At 38.3% G+C, this 19,025-nt stretch overlaps 1 protein-coding gene across 2 annotated transcripts in view; it reads right to left on the bottom strand.

The window, feature by feature from the left end:
• TRPM3 (transient receptor potential cation channel subfamily M member 3) overlaps nt 1–19,025 on the bottom strand; it is a 400,218-nt gene that overhangs the window by 7,495 nt on the left and 373,698 nt on the right. For both annotated transcript variants that reach the window (XM_021381082.1, XM_021381081.1), the window contains 4 exons: nt 18,446–18,620; nt 9,584–9,734; nt 8,832–9,031; nt 7,002–7,134 (listed from right to left, as the gene is read on the bottom strand). In XM_021381082.1, the coding sequence (XP_021236757.1) occupies nt 7,002–7,134; nt 8,832–9,031; nt 9,584–9,734; nt 18,446–18,620 (659 nt within the window). The remainder of the gene's footprint in view (nt 1–7,001; nt 7,135–8,831; nt 9,032–9,583; nt 9,735–18,445; nt 18,621–19,025) is intronic.

Genomic DNA, 19,025 nt, shown 5'->3' on the forward strand with positions numbered 1-19,025 from the left:
GTCATGGAAGATGGACATGTCATATTACTTTCTGGTGTACCCCCCAGACTGTACCAGCAACTGCTGTGCGGACCTAAGGAAATAGTTTCCTTGTTCTCTGATTAATTTTTAGCTACATTCAAGAAGTTGGTCAGCTACTGTACAGAATGTAGGAAATATGTAGGAAAGAATTGAGGTAATATGGAGGAGGTGAAAAACATTTAAATGAAATACAGGTGTACAATTGGGTACACACACTAAGATTATTCTTTTCGTATCTTTGTACTTTATGTAGTCTGTGCTAGTAATTTAGGGATTTAAATGATGGATTATGAAGTTATTTACTAGCTTTCTATCAGAACATATAAACAAAAAGATAAAGTACTAACAGCTAATTGAATGTGTGATCCTAATTTAAACTTCAGTATGACTGTTCTACAGTCATTTTAAAACGTTCTAAACTGTGAACTATGCAATAATGTATGCCAGTGGCTTTTAGTCATTTCTGTTTGCTTTCCTCTAAAATTTTTGTACTGAATTTGTATGGACTTCTCCAATTTCTAATACGAAGATTGCTTTTAGCACATATAAAATTTATTCTCATAATAATTTTTTCTGATAGTAGACCCTGGAGTAGACCAGGGACTTCTATTATCTGACACAGAAGCATTAAAGGCTCCATATTACTATAGTTTTCTTATCTACATGTCTTATTTTTAGATTTCCACTTCTGTTTTTCCCTGTTCCTTTAGACACTGAAAAATGAACAGAGAACTGACAAATGGCAGGATTTCCATACCCTTCCGAAGTGTCTTATTCTCTGCTTGTTTGTATAATTTATACTTAATTTTAACATACACCTTGTCAGTCATAGCCACATTTTCTTTAGTGCTGGTAGTTGAAGTTATGATGAGACAAATGACCTGAAACTGGCAACACTAATCCAAAAAGAAATCAGATTTTAGGCCATAAATGAGTATTGGGCAGCATTAATGCCTTGTATGTCACCAAATGTTAGCCAGTGAAACACTGAAGCCTGTCTGCCCTGAGGTGTTGAGGAGCAGCGACCCACCTGCAAAAGACAGGAGGGGAGACTGGCACTGCTCTCTAAGGCAAGGCTCATATTCACATGAAATATGGGCTTCTTGTGTTGAAAACCATGAATTTTGAAAATAAAGCACAGCAAATTAAAAATGTATTGGTTTGAAGCCTTCTGTGAAAGAGCAACTGCATTACTGTCATCAGACTTAAATGGATGAACGATTAAGTAAGCTGAGACCTCTGCTAAGAAATAAACCTATAGTTTCAAATAATCACTTTTTACTCAGCTTATTATTATTCGAACTCTTATCTACCTCTTCTATCAGGCTCCTCCAGCAAAATAGATTGTTATTACAAGCACAGGATATAATTCTGTAGTAAGAGAGAACTTTATTTTAGAAATTGTTGAATTTTCCCTCATATTATTAGTTATCTAAAGTGTTCTTTTCTGAAAAATATACTTCTGAAATATTTATCAGCTTATAATTGAGTGCCTGGCCACACACTCAGATTCCATAATAACTTCTTGATGATGATGACAGATATAACTTGACAGTTTTAGGGCTGCCAGACATACTAAACAATCTATGTAACCTCATGGACTAAAGAACAGTATTTTTTTGGACACAAGGTAAGACTGGTGATATTTCTGGACAAGCCAAAGAGAGGTTTCTGTGCTACATGGTCTGTTGTTTGCTTTGGAACTAATCACAGACTTGATCACATCGATAGTAGAGGGAAATTTATCTAGAAATTTAGCAAGGTAAAGAGTACAGAAAAAAAGGGTAACCACAGATGTTTATAGATAGCTGAGAGGCTCCTACATGTATTTATTGGGATGAGGCCCAGCTACGTAATTTTTATTCATAAAAAGAAAGCTCAAATGATGGTGATGTCCCTCAAACGCAAACCTTGCTGACTTCAGTAATTTTTTGTTATATGTTTGACATATGTTCAATCCCAGATCTTTCCAACAAACATGCATGCTTTTAATCAAGGATATTCTTGTGTCAATTTAATGCTCAGTTCTGCAGTCATTCAGCACACTGAGCAGCAACATGCTCTGGGAATAATCCTACTAGAGACATGATATAATCACATCATCCAAACACTAATGGTATAGGAAGATATGGAGAAATGCAGTCACGATCTGGTCCTTAAAATGCTTTAATAAGTGAAACTTTCTATTGTCCTGTATTTGACAGCAAACAGACAGTCCGAGCTATGTTTCCTCCAGGAACAGTTTTGAATTAAGATACTACTTCAAAATAAGAATGTTCAAGTTTCTCTTTAGATTTTCTTTTCTGTGCATATTGGAGATAGCATAAACCTTTTGGCAAATCTCACAATATCCAAGTACGATGCCTCTATTGCACCTGTGCCTTTCCTCACAGCAAGATTTATCCAACATATGAGAGGGTGCCAAGCCATCCTAGCAGATGGCCATGTGAACAAAAAAAGAGGAGGCTACATCTAAATTGTGCATCAAGTGAGTTTTGCTGAAGCTCATGCATTTCTAATAGAAAAACAAACATAGATTAGCTGAACACAATATTCAGTAACTGGGAAAAACACAAGCTGACAAAGGTGTTAGATCTTATGTGACCAACATTTCAATTACGATTTGGGAGGTGATGGCTGTCGCTGGCATTCACTTTGGTTATAGTAATTTTTAATCTCTCTGCAGCTGTTCATTTATAATTTAATTGAAGCAGTGATTTAATGGGAGTAAGGTGCTCTTTTCAGAAGTAGACCTTTTAACTGAATTAGACCATTAACTGAATGCTAGAATTAGGTTCACAAGTCCCTTTGTGGACCTGCATCTGTTTTGCAGGTATCCTTTATGTCTTCAAAATCCTTTTAAACTGCTGCAAAGGCTGCAGACACTGAAAGTCCTTAAAGTGGGACTTAATAGGTGATTGTAGAATGGTTTTCTTCTTTTGAAAGCAGTTCTCAAGCTTCTAACAGAGTAATGATACTTGCCCTGAAATTTTTTTGGTAAGGCATTGCTTATTTAAGTGGCAAGCCACTTTTCCCAGGCCTGGTGGTTTCTGCAGATTAAGGGTATTGAGTTGTCCTGGCTGCTTTCCAATCTGGAGCCTAAGATCTCTAAACTATGATTGCAGAGAGACATGGTGAGATTCACAGATCTTTCCTAGCCCAACTTTGTCCTTAAGACTTGATCTTCCAGGTGCAGTATTGACCTTTTAACCAGTTCTGATCTGTTTTTGTGCACTTTAGTTTGCTGTCTCTGAAACCAGAGTAACAGCTGTGTCTTCATTCATGGACACTATTAGTGTAATTGCACTGAGGACTGTAAAGTGTTAAGAAGCTACAGTATTGAATAACATACAATGCCAAAGATAACACCATAATGTCTACTCCAACTAGTTTATGTGATGTTTAAATACTATTAGGATGTGAACCCGCTCCCTTTGGAATCAACAAGGGGTCAAGACTTGGCCAAAAGGAAAAAACGCCTACCAAAGAGATTGTTTTAGGGGCTTTATGCCAAATTAAGAAACACAGTGCCATCTTTTTGATCATATTACATATTATCATGTCTCTGTGCTGGTCAAGAAGTGCCACTGAAAGCTTCACAGTAATTAGATTTCTATAGAGAACTGCGATCTTCTGTAACAGCAAAATGAATTAGTCCAACTTTGCTTTCCTCTATGGTCTCCAAAAAATTCACTAAGATTTGCCTTTCTGATAAATCCATTGAAGGCAACACCTTAGAGCTTTGTACTGCTTTATATATTCATCAAATCAATCACCTCCAGTGACAAGTCTTGTTAATACAGAGCTACTTCCATGTGTCTGCGTAAGGTTGTGGCTAGCAAAGAAGGACAAATGTCAAGAGTGGTTTCATATTTTGATCTTGGAATGTGAAAAGGTCAGGGAAGGGAGGGATTCTTTGCGGTGACACCAGCAAAGAACAGCAAGGATACCTCTGTGGTGGTCTTTGCAGTGAGGATGGCAAGGCATCTGCTGAATCCACGCAGACTCCAAGGATGTCAGGGTGGACCGCTCCAAGGTGAGAATATAAACTGTGGCATGTTTTTTGGTGGCAAGGTACTGTGATCCTGAGTCAGCACAGCCGCAGAGACCGTAGCTGAAATTGCTTGTTACATCCAGTCCACTGCAGCAAGAAAAAAACTTACCTTGTTCCTTCATTTTCCCTGAGCCCCTCCTTGTCTCTGAGACCCATCTAGGCTGATCTTCAAGGCAAGACTATTTCTGTCTCCTTTTTCCCTTCCAGTGCTAGCTCCCTAATCCTTCTTCCAGGTTTACTGTGCTTTGCACCCAGGGCGTGCAGCTGCTCTTCCTTCAGGTAGCCCTCAGGGCATGCTGATAGATCCAACTGCAGGTAGAAGCTGCCCTAGGGAATGTTGAAAATATTCCTGGGAGCTAAGTGTATCACAGATGTCTGCAGGAGAGGGAAGGCTGTGAGCAGCCTGGGTACAGATATGTAACTCAGGCCTTGTCCCAGTTCCTACTTTTCCTCCAGCCTAACAGCATCTTCAGCTTCTGACAGAAGGAAGTGCAGAAAAAACTCCACACAATTTCTCAGAGTATTCTGGCTGAATTTTATGCCATCTAAAATTGAGTTAACTGGCTAGCTAACTAGGCTGATAATCTCATGCCTAAATTGTAGGTACTGTGTTTGGTCTAATACTACAGGCTAAAGACAGGACACTGAAACAGAAACTGTGGTCTTGCACATTCTGTCTCTTTTTTTTGCTTCACATCTTGTTAATTGTACAAAGACATCTCTATACAGAAACTATGAAGCCGTATTTTAAATATTTGAATGTTCAATAAGTTGGAAAAAGTAAGTTTCTTTTTTTAGATTCAGAACACTTCAAGGGATAAATGCCTGACCATAATTACAGGCAAAACATCACATTGGGAAATCTGGTTCTTAAAGTGCATATTATTTAAGATACTTCGATAGCCCTGATCTAACGTGTTTGCTTCCCTGTGGATTTGGAAGTGGCCTCTCTATGCCGCAGGATCGCTAACTGGGCCTCCCATACAGAGCTGAGGCTCGCTGATTTCCACATTACACTACTGGCTAAGGAAAATAGATTTTTAAAGAATTATTTCTCTTTGAGTCTCAGGTGCTTAACTTCATTTAGAACACATAATGAGGCGCTTTAAGTCATCCAATTTAAAGTAAAGGGAAGTGCCCCTTTACTGTAATAAAACAGGGGCAAAACAAAGTGCAAAGACAGACTGTTACATGTTTGTTTTGCAGTACTAAAAGAACTTGCCCAATGTAGAGGAGGTCCCAGGTTACTTCTTATTTACAGAGGCTTCAAACATACCTCCTATTTCCTTGGTCACCAAAAGTAAAGCTATAACTGAACAGAGATTTGAATATGTATCTGCCATGTTCATGTTAGTTCTCTCATCTCTGGTCTATCAGAACACAAGAACCTCAAACCACAGATCAATTTAGCTCTCCGTCTTTCTCTGAAGCATATGTAATTTTTCTCCTTTACATTCTCCAGTCTCCAGTCATTTTCAGCTTAGGACCCTCATGGGCTCAATATGATCTCTGTAGTTCTTACATCATTTCTCTTACAGAAGTTTGTCTAGTCTACGTTTTAACTGAAGATTTTTAACTGACATCTTCATCTTCTTTTACATCCCATCATCTTCCAAGAATTCACTCTGTTCTAGTATTTACTGCATGAAAAAATCAACTATTTTCATTTACTTTGAGCTGTGTCCTGCTAGATATCTGTTGCTCTCCTACTTCTTGTTCTTGGACAGACAGCAGTTGATTTCTGCTCACCCTCTCCTTATATTCAGAGCTATGTAGACCTCTATCAATTCATTTCTGATTTGTCTCTACCAGACAGAATACTGTTGGATTACCTGGACATCCCTTATAAGGAAACTATTCCATGCTTTACCACACTTCCTCTCTAATAACATTTCCTAAAATACGCATCTTGAGAGTGCTATTTTCAGGAACGCAGATGATTATATTCTGATTCCAGCAGAATTCATTCTTCTTTAATCGGGGTGATTATCTTTGCTATTCCTCCTCTGGGATTTATTTAAAAAGCAAATTAAAATTATACTTTCTTAGTTATAGGAAACATATTTTACGCATAGTTGCATTAGGAGCAGTACTAGAAGATTACATATAAGAAGAGTGTTACAGCTGTGTAATCAGTTACAAAGACTACTTGCCTGATCATATTTAGATGCATTCAGGATGAAGTAGAGTGTTCAGTGTATGGAGTATTCAGTGGTTCTCAAGTTTTATAAACATCTGAGAGGATATCACCCTAGAATATTTATTGGCAACAGTGCCATGCATCAAACAACAAAATCCGTCCTCAAAATTTAGCCGTGTTGCTTAGCTGCTGTGTGACAAAGGGATGTAAACAGTATAGGAGATTAACAGATTCATGCATTTTAGGACGGTTGAAGACTGGCAACTTGCACTAAACTCATATATTATCTTAGTCCTCTCTGTGTTCTACTGGTGTACATGAAATGTCTAGTTCCTTTGAAAATAATGGCAAGATCCCTGTTTCTCTCCTTGGAACCAGTTTACCTAGCAAGACTATCCTGAAACAAGGCTCTTTCACTTTATAAGGGACTAGCAGGCCAGTGTCTCAGTGGCTAGCTATAGTTTTCATTGAGGAACACTCATTTACTCTTCCATTGTGTTCTGACCACTTGTGCCCTTAAATTCTGCTTCGTAAACTGAAATGGGAGAACTTGCACTTGTCTCACTATTCTGTTTACATACTATTACAACTGCTTAAATGACTTAAAGTCTTCAAAACTTTGAGAAACATTTGCTTTAGTGAAAAATTCACCACCTTGTATCATCCTACTTTTTAGTTCAGACATTAAAAAGTACCTCATATGTTTCCCTTTTAAAGAAAAAGAAAGGGTGAGAATGGCAACAGATATATTTCTAGATCAACATACAAGAGACAAACAAAGTGCACCTTTCTGAAGTGACACGGATTCTTTCATCGTTGGAAGAATTGAATCTGTCATCCTTCTCTCTGAAATATTCTTCTATGCACTGCTCTTCAAAATCATGGACTTTTTTCAATTCATCCTCAGTTATGAAAAGTTCTGTGGAAACAATGGAAAAGACGTGAATTTGGAAAAACCTGAACATGTGAAATTCAGGACACTCTTCTCACTGAAGAATTCCTGGACTAAATTTTCAAAAGAGGGTTTCAAATTTATCTGGCATTTTGGTATGAAAGCAGAGAGAGGCAGCTAATTATCAGACTTGTGGCTTCAATTATATATGTTTCTGGAGACAGCAACACTTAAGCACGCAAAGACTGTGAACATGAGCGTGTTTCGGTTGCATGAGACTTAAACACAGGTGTTGGCACAGAGCAGGAGAGATAGTGCAAGCCAAACTCCACCTGTAAGCTAATTCGAATTTAATTTAATCAGGAGACTTGCTAGGAAAGGAGTATGAGGGTACAGAGGGTCTGTTTGACATGGCAAGAGGTGAAATCTGCGTGCAGCAGCGAAGGCTATGGTAGACACACTGTGATGTGATTGGCAGGAAAGCAGTCTGGTTGCACTTGCAGCTCTGATGCCGTCACAGGGCTCCAACTCCTCTCTTGTAAAGAAGTGGGCTGTGGCATGGGCTAATGCTGGGAAGAGGTGCACAACCCCTAGCTCCCTACTTCTGTCATCTACACTGGGGGAGGTGGATATCTTCTACTTTTAAGAATTAGATAAGGATGAGAGGTGAAAATGTTATCAAAATAATCTGACAGGTTTTCCATCATGTTAATGGGAGTTCTTATTAAAGTGTCTGGAGAAACCACTCCCCCACTTTGAATCAATGTCAAGAAGAGAACATGCGTCTACAAAATAACTACTCCTCACTGTAATTCATTTTATCTAGATAAAAAGTGTGTTGAGGGGACATATGTGCTGTTTCCTCAACAGAGGACATTGCACAGAGTAGCAATGCTATCTCTGTATTTTTGGCAATAAAACAAAAGATCTGGAAGTGTAAAGAACTATAATAGGTATTCCAGCAAGAAGAGACCTCTAGCAACAGCAAAACAAAACTCATTACCTTGAATCAACCCCAAAAGTCCAGGAACAACATCACCTCATTAATGCTGTGAGGAGAACTAAGAGTTAGGTAATGCAAGTAAAATGAACTGAATTTGGGAGGAACTTGCATTTAATAGTTCTCTGCTGAGAAGATTATCAAAATGCTGGGCTTAGCCTTCATTAGAATCATAGAATCATACACTGGCCTGGGTTGAAAAGGACCTCAAAGATCATCTAGTTTCAACCCCCCTGCTGGGTGCAGGGTCACCAACCACTAGACCAGGCTGCCCAGAGCCATGTCCAGCCTGGCCTTGAATGCTTCCAGGGATGGGGCATCCACAACCTCCTTGGGCAACCTGTTCCAGTGCATCACCACCGAGTGAAAAACTTCCTCCTAATATCTAACCTAAATCTCCCCTGTCTCAGTTTAAAACCATTCCCCCTTGTCCTATCGGTATCCACTCTCATAAGCAATCGTTCTCCCTCCGGTTTATACACTCCTTTCAAGTACTAGAAGGCCGCAATGAGGTCTCCCTGGAGCCTTCTCTTCTCCAAACTAAACAAGCCCAGTTCCCTCAACCTTTCTTCATAGGAGAGGTGCTTCAGCTCTCTGATCATCTTAGTGGCCCTCCTCTGGACCCATTCCAAGAGCTCCACTCTTGTCCACTCCATTCATGTCAAACACTAGATACTGAGCAGGGCAATGGAATGTCACACTCTGTACACTGTTTAAAGCTTACTTAATCCGTAGTCTCTCTCATCTGGGTCGCTTTCGTGTTTCCGCCATCTACAGCAGACATGTTGGAATATCATAGTCATATGGCTGAAAATGATCAGAGGTGGTGGGAGAACTGGCCTTTCATGAAATGTCATGATTAGCTGATACCTTTGAAATTTCCATACTTGGTTGGATATGGATTTGACTTCAAAAAATGTATTGCTAGAAGGCAAGAAGAGGAAAATCATATCAGATGGAAGCATTTTTGGGTACTTTGCCAAAAATGATATGACAGCACCATAATTATACACATTTCACTAGCAGTGGCAAATGTTTCCTTGTCATGCAGAAAAAGTATGAACAAAATAAAAGGGCTAAATAAGTTTGTTCTTCAGTAAAGCACAGAGGCAGCCAGTCATTTCAGAGTTATGTTACTACTGTTCATTCTCACTCAGTGCAACCAGTTAGTTTTATGACAACAAAATGAGAGGAAAATATTTTTATTCTCATCTTCTATATTGGGAGTGAATGATGCCATCACTGAACTTAACATATTTGGCTTTTCTGCTCTCGCTCTCATCAGGTGTCTGTCCTTGGAAATGAGACAATGAGAAAAACTCGGCATTTCCCTCATTCCCTGGAGACTTCATACCTTCTCACTCCCATATCCTTTGAAAAATGGCTCTCATCAGAGTCTGCAGCTCAGCTGCCTTCTAACACCACAAATAATGCCCCTGCCCTCCCCAAATCCATTGTTTGCAATGTGTCACTCACTTGAAAACAGCAATCAGAAGGTTCACCAAAAGGATGTTTGCAACCAAGAGGTAACAGGCCATGATGGCAGGAACGATCCATGCTCCTGTCTTGCAAGGGGGCAGCTGGATTATTTTGCCATCTTCTCTAGTTTCATTTTGACCACAAGGAGCTGGGAACAAAAATGCAAAAGAGCAAAACAGGAATGAATCTTATTTTTTCACTGCCTTATATAGAAATATTTAAATATTTATGAAGGTCTGCCTGCCAAAGCAATATCTTCCAAACAGTGGCATTGATGCTCCCCCCAAGAAATTTTGCACTTGCTATAGGTGGTGGTGATCACATGTTTGTCGAATTTATCACAGATTTTACAAGCGGCAGTTTTTGATGCTGTATGTTATCTGCCATGAATATCAAGATATTCCACTCCAAAATTTCAGGACATTTGTCTTTGTGAGTAAGCTGCTTGTTCCATATAACTAAAATATCTTAAGACTCTGTAATAATTTGTGGCTGTGCCAATGAAATGATCAAAATGCTTAATCTTCCAAAAAACTAGCATTTTTTTTTTAACGGTAAAACTTTAGTCTTTTTGTTATTTTTTATTTTTCTTTCAATAGAGATCTGAAAAATAACATAAAGAAAAAAGAAGTACATGAAAATAAACAATACATATATTCCTGCGAGCTGCTCAGAGCCTCTCTGGGAAGTATTCATAATGGCCATTTGCAAATACGGACTTTTGACTGCATTCCTAATATAGACTTTTGACCACACTCCTCGAAACAGTGGGGGAGATTATAAAGTCTTTACTGTACTAGGTAGACGGACATATAGGCAGTTGAGTTACCATTTGTTTCTTCCCCAGATGTTTTGGAACGAAAACGTCCTCCTTACTAGTGTTTTAGAACAGAAGCAAAGAGAAAGAAGATATTAGGAAATGCTTTTCTTTTTTCTGTCTTTGTTTGCCCTTGTGGACTGGTGGAAGATCCACATAGCTGCATTTGGAAGTGTGGGTTCAGTTTATCACCTCCTAGCTTCATGCTGCCCTAATGGTCCTTAGTACTTCTTTAATTAGCTCTTCAAGAAAACAATGAAGAAGCAGTTTACATATATAACCATCTTAATCAAATTTGCTCAGTGCTGTGGCTAGCTTCCCCTTGTCCATTTCCCCCTAACTTAATGGACAACAAACCTTGCAAATGCTGTATGTTTTATGAAATCTCATCCCATGTCAAAATGTCCATGGTATCTGATATCAAATATTTTAATCAAAATTGTCCTTCTGACATTGATTTAAAGAGCATAGGATTCAGCTGTGAGTGACTGTACTGGCAATTATATGACATTGTGTGAGAGATGGGTGCTTGGTTTTGGGCAACACATACAGATGTTGGGTTATTAGCAATATAGCTATATGGGACAGAAGGGTACATGCTCCATCAGCTACCTCCTAAAGTATTAAACTCTCATAAAAATAAATGGCAAACCCAAGTACTTTTGCAAGTAATTCTGTTCTGGACCCACATTATGTCTAGTGCTTCTTACTTACAGAAATATGCTTTATTACTGGAGAAGTTTTAATCTAAGTAATTCGTTACTTCTTAGAAAATATCACATTGCAGGTCTTTTAATTTTGTACTGATTTTGTGCTTCCTGCTCTGCTCCAACCAGTGGCTTCTACGTAGGGTACTTCTAGAGAGTGTCCTGCGGGGGGCCTACAAAGATGATGAGGAGCCTAGAGCATCTCTTATGAGGAAAGGCTGAGTAACCTGCATCTGTTGTTCTGAAGAAAAGAAGACTGAGTGGGGATCTTATCAGTGCTTATACATATCTAAAGAGTGGGTGTCACATGGTGCCAGGCTCTTTTCAGTGATGCTCAGCAACAGGATGTAACACACGCAGGAAGTTCCATACAAACATGAGGAAGAACTTATTTAAGATGAGGGTGACCAGAGCACTGGAACAGGCTGCCCAAAGAGGCTGCAGGGTCTCCTCTGGAGATATTCAAAACCCACCTGGATGCTTTCCTGTGCCACGTGCTTTAGAGAACCTGCTTTAGCATGGGGTTGAACACCATGATCTCCAGAGGTCCCTTCCAACTCCTGTGATTCTGTTGATTCATTTAGACATTAAAAATACTGCTGGATTTCGGATTTCTTGGGTGAGGTTCATTCAGCCTTCGTCCAACAGAAACTGGGATAATCAATGTGATATCAGCACTCAAAGTGAGGCATTTTTGTTTATGTGGAAATGTTAACTCACACATTGATTCAGAGCTACAAAGGCCAACACAGTGCAGTACCAAAACCTGTCATGATTCCATCTGAAGTGCAGCAATTACTTTAGAAGTTGATGAAACCTATTGTCTTTCCATATGCTAAATCAGAGAACAAATAATGTCTTTTGTAGTGATGAGAGAAAATTCTGAAAAGCGTATTTTATATTTTAGATCAATGATATAAAAAATCTCAGCTTGAAGTCTAGATATATTTTATTGTTCCATCTTTCTATTAAAAAAAAAAATCTGTAAAACTCTCTATCTTTGACAACTTCTAAGACAAAAATGATTTATCCAAATTTGTTTGTCTACATTGGGGTATTTAGAATACCATTAATGCATCCCTATTAGTTTATACCACGCAGCGATGGCCAAAACAGACTTTCTACACAGACAAGCCTCCATCATCTTTTCTGTATGTAGATCAGTGTTTGGCTCATTCTGGAGGATTGTAAAATTTTTCTCTCTAGTCAGTTCTGTTGGAGAAACAGTTATAATAACAAATAAATACTAATCTTGTGCCTTACTTTATGGAGATCTGAGACAGCACTCAATCTTCAAATCTTAGCTGCATAAGAAAATGTGTGATGTGTGTTCAAAATGCTGAAACCTGTGTTCTAATGAATATGACTGAAATTAACATCTTATTCCATCTTTAAATTATAACATTAATTTTAGAGGACTGTTTTCCCACCATTAAAGAAACTGTTTAAAACAAATATTCCCAGAAAACAAGAAACAGAAGTTTCTCTCTTTGTTCAAGGGAAAAACCTGGCAGGTGGTGAAGAGCAGCAATAATATTCCATTTTGATAATGAAGACACTTGCTTACATTTAAGAAATTAGAATTCCACTTGATGAGTTTAATTGTATTTTGAGAAATGCAGGACTTTCTGTAGTATGTGCAATAACATACTGTGATGACAAACTTTTTCAAAGAAGAGTTTTTAGCATGTATGGAAACATATTCCTATCTTTATGCATTACAGCCTTGCTTTAGCAAAAATACTAAGAATAATTAACTCTGGTGAAATGCTTTGTTAAAAGAAACTCTGCTAGTATAACTACATGCATGCTTCAGGTATCCGAGAACCCCAGGCAGACTGATACCTACAGGTCACTGGATGTAGGTAGGCCGTTATGCTCTGACATCAGGCTTTAAAAAATGATAATATGTTGGAGTTTAAATTTCAATTACATGTATTAGATTCACCCAGCTTTCAAATACTGCACCCTGACATCTGTGATTTTACATATGTTTTGTATCTTTTGTTTCCCGTTTCATAGTCGGCCCCTATGCTTATTTTTCCTTCTTGGCTCCTCTTTACAGTTTCCTGTGCAGGCCCTTCCTGCACATACCTAACCCTTCCTCTTTCCTGGCCAGCAAACTGGTGCAACGCAAAAAGCACTGGCTCATATGTCTGTGTGCTTCAGACTACAGCAATGGCACAGCTCGGCAAGAATTTGTTTCCCTAGAGTAATCGCTCTCACCACACGGGCACTGACCACTTCTACTGTACGCTGGGTGGAGGGCTTGAGCAACAACACTTACAAATTTTTGTGGCATGATTCTTCCCCCAGCTGCAGCCTTCTGAAGTGGTAGTGGGAAATAACAGAGAGAGGAAAGTGTGTAATTGAACAGTTCTCTTACCAAATAGCTTTTTACGTTTGATGGAAACTTTTCATGTAAAGACGGATGCCACTTTCACAGTAGAATTTCATTTGTTTGAGATCACAGAAACTTCTGAATGGGTTAATATGATCACAATTCTTACGAATATGGAAACCAATAAGTGCAAATAACAAATTACCCCTCACCATTTTTTAAAATTAGTTGTTTGTTTTTTTTTTTTTTTTAAAGTCTGGGCATTTTAGATGTGCTTTCATCATCCTGCTCATGAGTAGATAGATGCCTTCCAATTTTGATATGTGTGAACCCAAAGTATGTGAAAGCATTTTATAATTTTTTATTCAAATGTCTAAGCAAGCTTACTAGCTTGCCAAGCTGGTAAATACTGAAAAAAGGCTAAGTGAGCTGCCCAGGGCTCTCCAGTTCTTCACTGGCAGACGAAATACTGAACTCTGGGAACATTGAATTTCATATCATTACTCTCTTCGTCAGCATCCAGGGAACTGTAAAGTGTCTCATTATTTCAAGAAAGTCGCTTTAGCTTTGGCATTGTGACCTTATAAATTGCTTCTTGCTTTTAGCCACATTGAAATGACACCAAAATATCTCTCCTATCTCATGGTATTTTAATCATAATGTATAGTAAATCTCTTCGCTCTTCTTGTTCTCTCTAGTGCTTTCTCCCTCCTCCTCCCTGCATCAAAACATCCAAACAAATGGAACCTCAGAGGAGTGCTAGGAAGGGAAAGACTGCTGCAGCTGAGGCCAGGGAGACTCTCAAAACAGTGTGTAGGCTGTACAAAATATTATCCTCTGCTTTTGTCTAACAAGGCTAAAAATATTGCCTGTGCTACAGAGTTGCAACACAGATGAAAAAAAAAAAAAAGGTATGATTTATTCTGTTTGTGCAAAGCTGCTCTGATACTTCTAATTCCAGAATGATCCATGCAAATGACAGCTCTTACACAAAGCTCCTGCAGAGAGAAACAAAGGATGAAACCTTCAAGATTGTATAGAATTTAGTATAACATTTTCATCTATGGTAAGAAACCTTTGAGAACTGAAATAAATTATAGGAAGCTATGAAATGCAAGGAATTTGAATAAAAGTCTTTTGTATTAATTATAATTTCCTCTTAAGTTCAAGGACAGATAAAACCTATGCATAATAGTGTGTCTTTCATATTCTACTGAAACAATGGCATTCTGGTTACTTGGCATTACTCCAATATAAGCAAGCAAGAAAGGGAAGCCCCATCTTCTCTTCAAATATATGGGATTTTTCAGTAAGGGAATAGGCACACAGGACAAACACAAGTCAGATTGATCCTCAGATTCCAGATGGCACTTGAAATGCTGTCAGCTGGAAAGAAAATCCAGTTGCAAATCTGACATATGAGACAACAGGCACAACTGAAGAAGAGTCCAAACCCCCCAAGAAAGAAAAATCTAACCCAAATCCATGTTGGCTAACAGCACTCTCAGTTGCTATACCTTCTGAATATAGGAAAATGTGTAGTCTACTGCTGATTTTCTACAGGTGACTCCCATTTCTCAAGTTGCCATTTCTGTCATCTATCTACATTTTCTACCAAGCAAATTCACTCCCTGGAATAATCTTTTCAGTATTTCTATGTAATTGTATTATTCTGCATGGGCAGATAGCTCGGCAAGGTGAAAACAGAGTCCTTCACATGCGACAGCAATGCCCAGAAGTTTTTCGTTACTATTGACAGCAAAGTGACTAAGTAAGTGAGGCAAACTGAGGGTGAGATTTTACAGCATTTGTGGGTTTTCTCCTGCACAGGTGTTCACAAAAGCATCTGGATCCCATGGGGCAGCACAGCAGTGTGCAACACTAAAAAAGACAGCCTAAAAGTGAGACAATCCCACAATTCCAGAAGCCATCACCAGTTCCTGATTCAGACCCCTCTCCCACTCTGAACTAATGCGGCTGTGATGAACTTTCAGTCTGAGAAGAAACTACTTTGACAATGGTTTTCCTTCTTTTTTGTTGAATTTGCCTAAAAAAATGAGTTCTAAACTTTTTTTTTTTTTAATGACTGGTTGTTAGTCAGGAATTTGTAGGAATATTGTGCTTGTGTACATCACTGATAATAAACCATACCACTGAATAGCGCACTCATAATCCCAGAAGTGAGAATGTAATTCTGTCCTCACTTTTGAGTTGAAAGTGGGATCGCATGCCAACAAGACAGTAATGCACACTCCAACTGACATATGCATTTTAAATATGAAATGAATACATACAGAATGGGTAAAATGTGTAAGTGTACAAGAAATGCATTATTTTAGAGATAAATTCAGTTAATGCTTTAACAGTGTAGTGTGTTCAGATAAAAATCAGACCAGACACGCTGAATGGACAGGCTTCCAGCTGATGAAATGTACTGAGACATTGCATCTGGTCAGCCTTGAAACAACAGAATGTGAAAGAAAAGAAAACAAAGTCAGAAATTTTACAGTAACATACTGTTGTTTTTTTTTTTTGTACATTTCTCAGAAAGGCTAGGATAATCTCCAGGACCATGGATCAGAAGTATATGCACTTCCAAGATTAGCATTTTTGCTGAATCCCAGACTTGCAAATAATATTGCAATATTAAGCACAAGAATATAAAGAATATCGCAAAAGAAGAACTCTTAGATTTGCTATAACAGCAACAACTATAATAATCTGCTTCAAGCTATAAATTCATGTGCAGTTTAGATGCAGCATAACAATTTTTATCTTATTTGAGAAAGTACAAACTGTAGTACTCTAACATGAACACAGTGGCTGATTTAGCTTAGAACAACTCAGAAAATAGATAACAATACATTTCCAAACAGTGAAAAAAATGTAACCATCCTAATAAAGCATTTTGTGTGCCAATCAGGTAATTTTGATTAACTAACATCACTAGCATTTGCTCATGCTCCCGTCTATTCCAGTGGTATAATTTCCTGAGACAATCAAGCCTCAGATAGTTATGACATATTGCACATAATTTTGCTGAAAGAGTGGCAGATTCTAATTCCCTGCATCATCTACCTCTCAGGAAGGAGGAACTAGGTGCTGCGTTTCATTCTGGCATCGCCACTTTCACTGCAACTCCTAGTTTCCTTAACAAAGACATAAGAATGGCACATCTACACTTACAGCTGGGGTTGAGACCATTGGGAATTTTGCTTTCCCTAAGCCTCAGAAATTATTACCCCACATCTTTTTGCAAGGTTCAAATCCTGTACTTCTGAATACCATACAAGACCACCCCTAAATCCTCATGCAAGGGTATGGAGCCTGCCACCCTCTTTTTATACTTAAAAACTGCACTTCATTTAAAGACACTTTATTTTCTTAGGTTTCAGGGTTCTAAACTATAATCAGCACTTCATTAAAAAAAATACCAAGAACTGCTTATTCAGCCAATTGTCTGTTGCACTATGGTAGTTAGCACAACATCAATAAATGGCCACTTGTAGAGGGACAGACAGAATTATGCTTGTGCATGGGAGTCACAGCTTTAAAGGATAGACCATTATTACTGCCTTATGCCTTTGGCACAGGCTGAAGTTTTAAGCCCCCAACTATTATGCCTTTGGAATGAAATGAATTTTTACAAAGAAAAGAAAAGGAAAAGGGATAAAAATGAGGAGATTAGGTGAGAAGCTAAACTTGGGGAGAAGCTTTGTGATTTTAGGTATTTTCATGCTTTTGTGCATGTCATGCTGCCTCTAAGAACAAAGTGTTGAAGTGATTGTAAAGAAGAGGCATCATCTGCATCCACAGTAGTGATTCTGTGCTATCCATGAAAACTACAAAAACATGGAACCACTGAAATTTCTGACATGTGGTATGTATACCTCTGTTCATCTTAAACTGAGTATGCTGGAGTAAGTCATGGTGGTACAGATATGTTTATTACATTAACTAGTTTGGAAGAAATCAACACCTTTTTCTATTCAAACTTTCTCAATACTGAACAGAAGATAAATTAAGAAAACACTGCACTTTTCTAAGATGGTGCATAGGATAAAAACAAATACCTGAAATAGAGTTTTAATAGCTGCCAGTTGCTGCTGGAAGAGATCCTTCTAAAATGCTGCCGAGATTTACACACATTTAGGTAGAAATGATGAACATCAATTAAGTGTTAGTGTTTGTTAGTGATATGTTGTGACACTTTGTTCCATTTGTCATCTATTGCCTCAATTCTCATGACCACCCCTCTCCTTTGGCATAATGCACCAGGTGGCATCAGGAGGTTTATCTTAGATAGAAAACTGGCATTTTACTGATCACCAGCCAAATGAATTCTGAGGAGATAGCACATGAAATATTGGCTTTTGTTCTGTTCACACTGATGTGAGCACGCTCTTGCCTTCCAATAAGTAAGTAAAACAAAATAATGTATCTACTCTCCCCAAAGAATTGTATTACTCGGTTTAGCATTAGGGCGGAGGCAGTGAGTAGGTAACAGGGAAAAGAAAACACAGAGGACTAGTTCCTTGTGAGGTGCAGGAGCTGAAGATCTAATCTTGTATATTAGATTTGATGCTCAGTATGAAGTTAGGTAAAAAGCATTTAGGTCTAAAATCAAACAAATGGATGAAAAGAAATGAAGAGGCATTTTATGCCTCAGATATACCAAAGAACTGATCACAGATATCTGGGAGGGTATCCCCACTATCCAACAGGTAAAAAGAAAACATTTAAAATGTTATTTATTTGCAATATAATTTAGCATTACAGATTTTTGGTTAAATAATTGCAAAGCGATGCTAGGAGCAGGTTCTATAATCGACACTCCAGTATTAGCTGTAAAAATATTTTTGCTACAATTCTCTGTGATGAAGGGTCCTCTCTCCTGAGCCATTTATTGAGCACACACACATAATCTAGTAGGACATCATCTGATCAAAGTTGAATACCTGACTTTGGTGTATGAGAATCATAAACTTGCTTACGGTCTATCTGGTCTGCAAACACTTCCCCATAGATCATCCAATAAGGCATGTAAAAAATGTTTTTTGCCAGCTTCCATGAAGGCTCCTCATTGGGGAAGAGAATAGCTTGTCTTGCGACACCGAAGCTCATCAGAACCACCAACATGATGATGACAAAATACATCATATCTATCATCTGAATGTCATGAGAGGAAAAGAGAGAGAGAGAAAGAGAGAGAAGGGACAAGAGTTAAATGTATTTGTCCATATTTCCATTATTCTGTGCTGCAAAAAAAAAGTTTTAAGCCTTAAAAACAAGATTTTCAGAAACAATTTCTTCTCAGTTTTACACCTAGCATTTCATTTTCAAAGACAGAAAATGGTATTCTTGTGTCCTTCGTTTTGCCCACTGTTGCTTTTAAGAGGAATTTAAATGTTACGAAATGATTTGAAAACACAACCTACCATTTGGTCACACCAGTTGCCTGAACAATAATACAGGCTCACTGGCATCAGCAGCCTGGTCGGAGTAAGGGTTGCAAGATGATGTATTGTTTATAAGTGCCTACTGACAACTGTACTAAAACAAAAGGGTTGAAAT

This window comes from Numida meleagris, chromosome Z (assembly GCF_002078875.1).
Source record: "Numida meleagris isolate 19003 breed g44 Domestic line chromosome Z, NumMel1.0, whole genome shotgun sequence".
Classification (NCBI taxonomy): Eukaryota; Metazoa; Chordata; class Aves; order Galliformes; family Numididae; genus Numida; species Numida meleagris.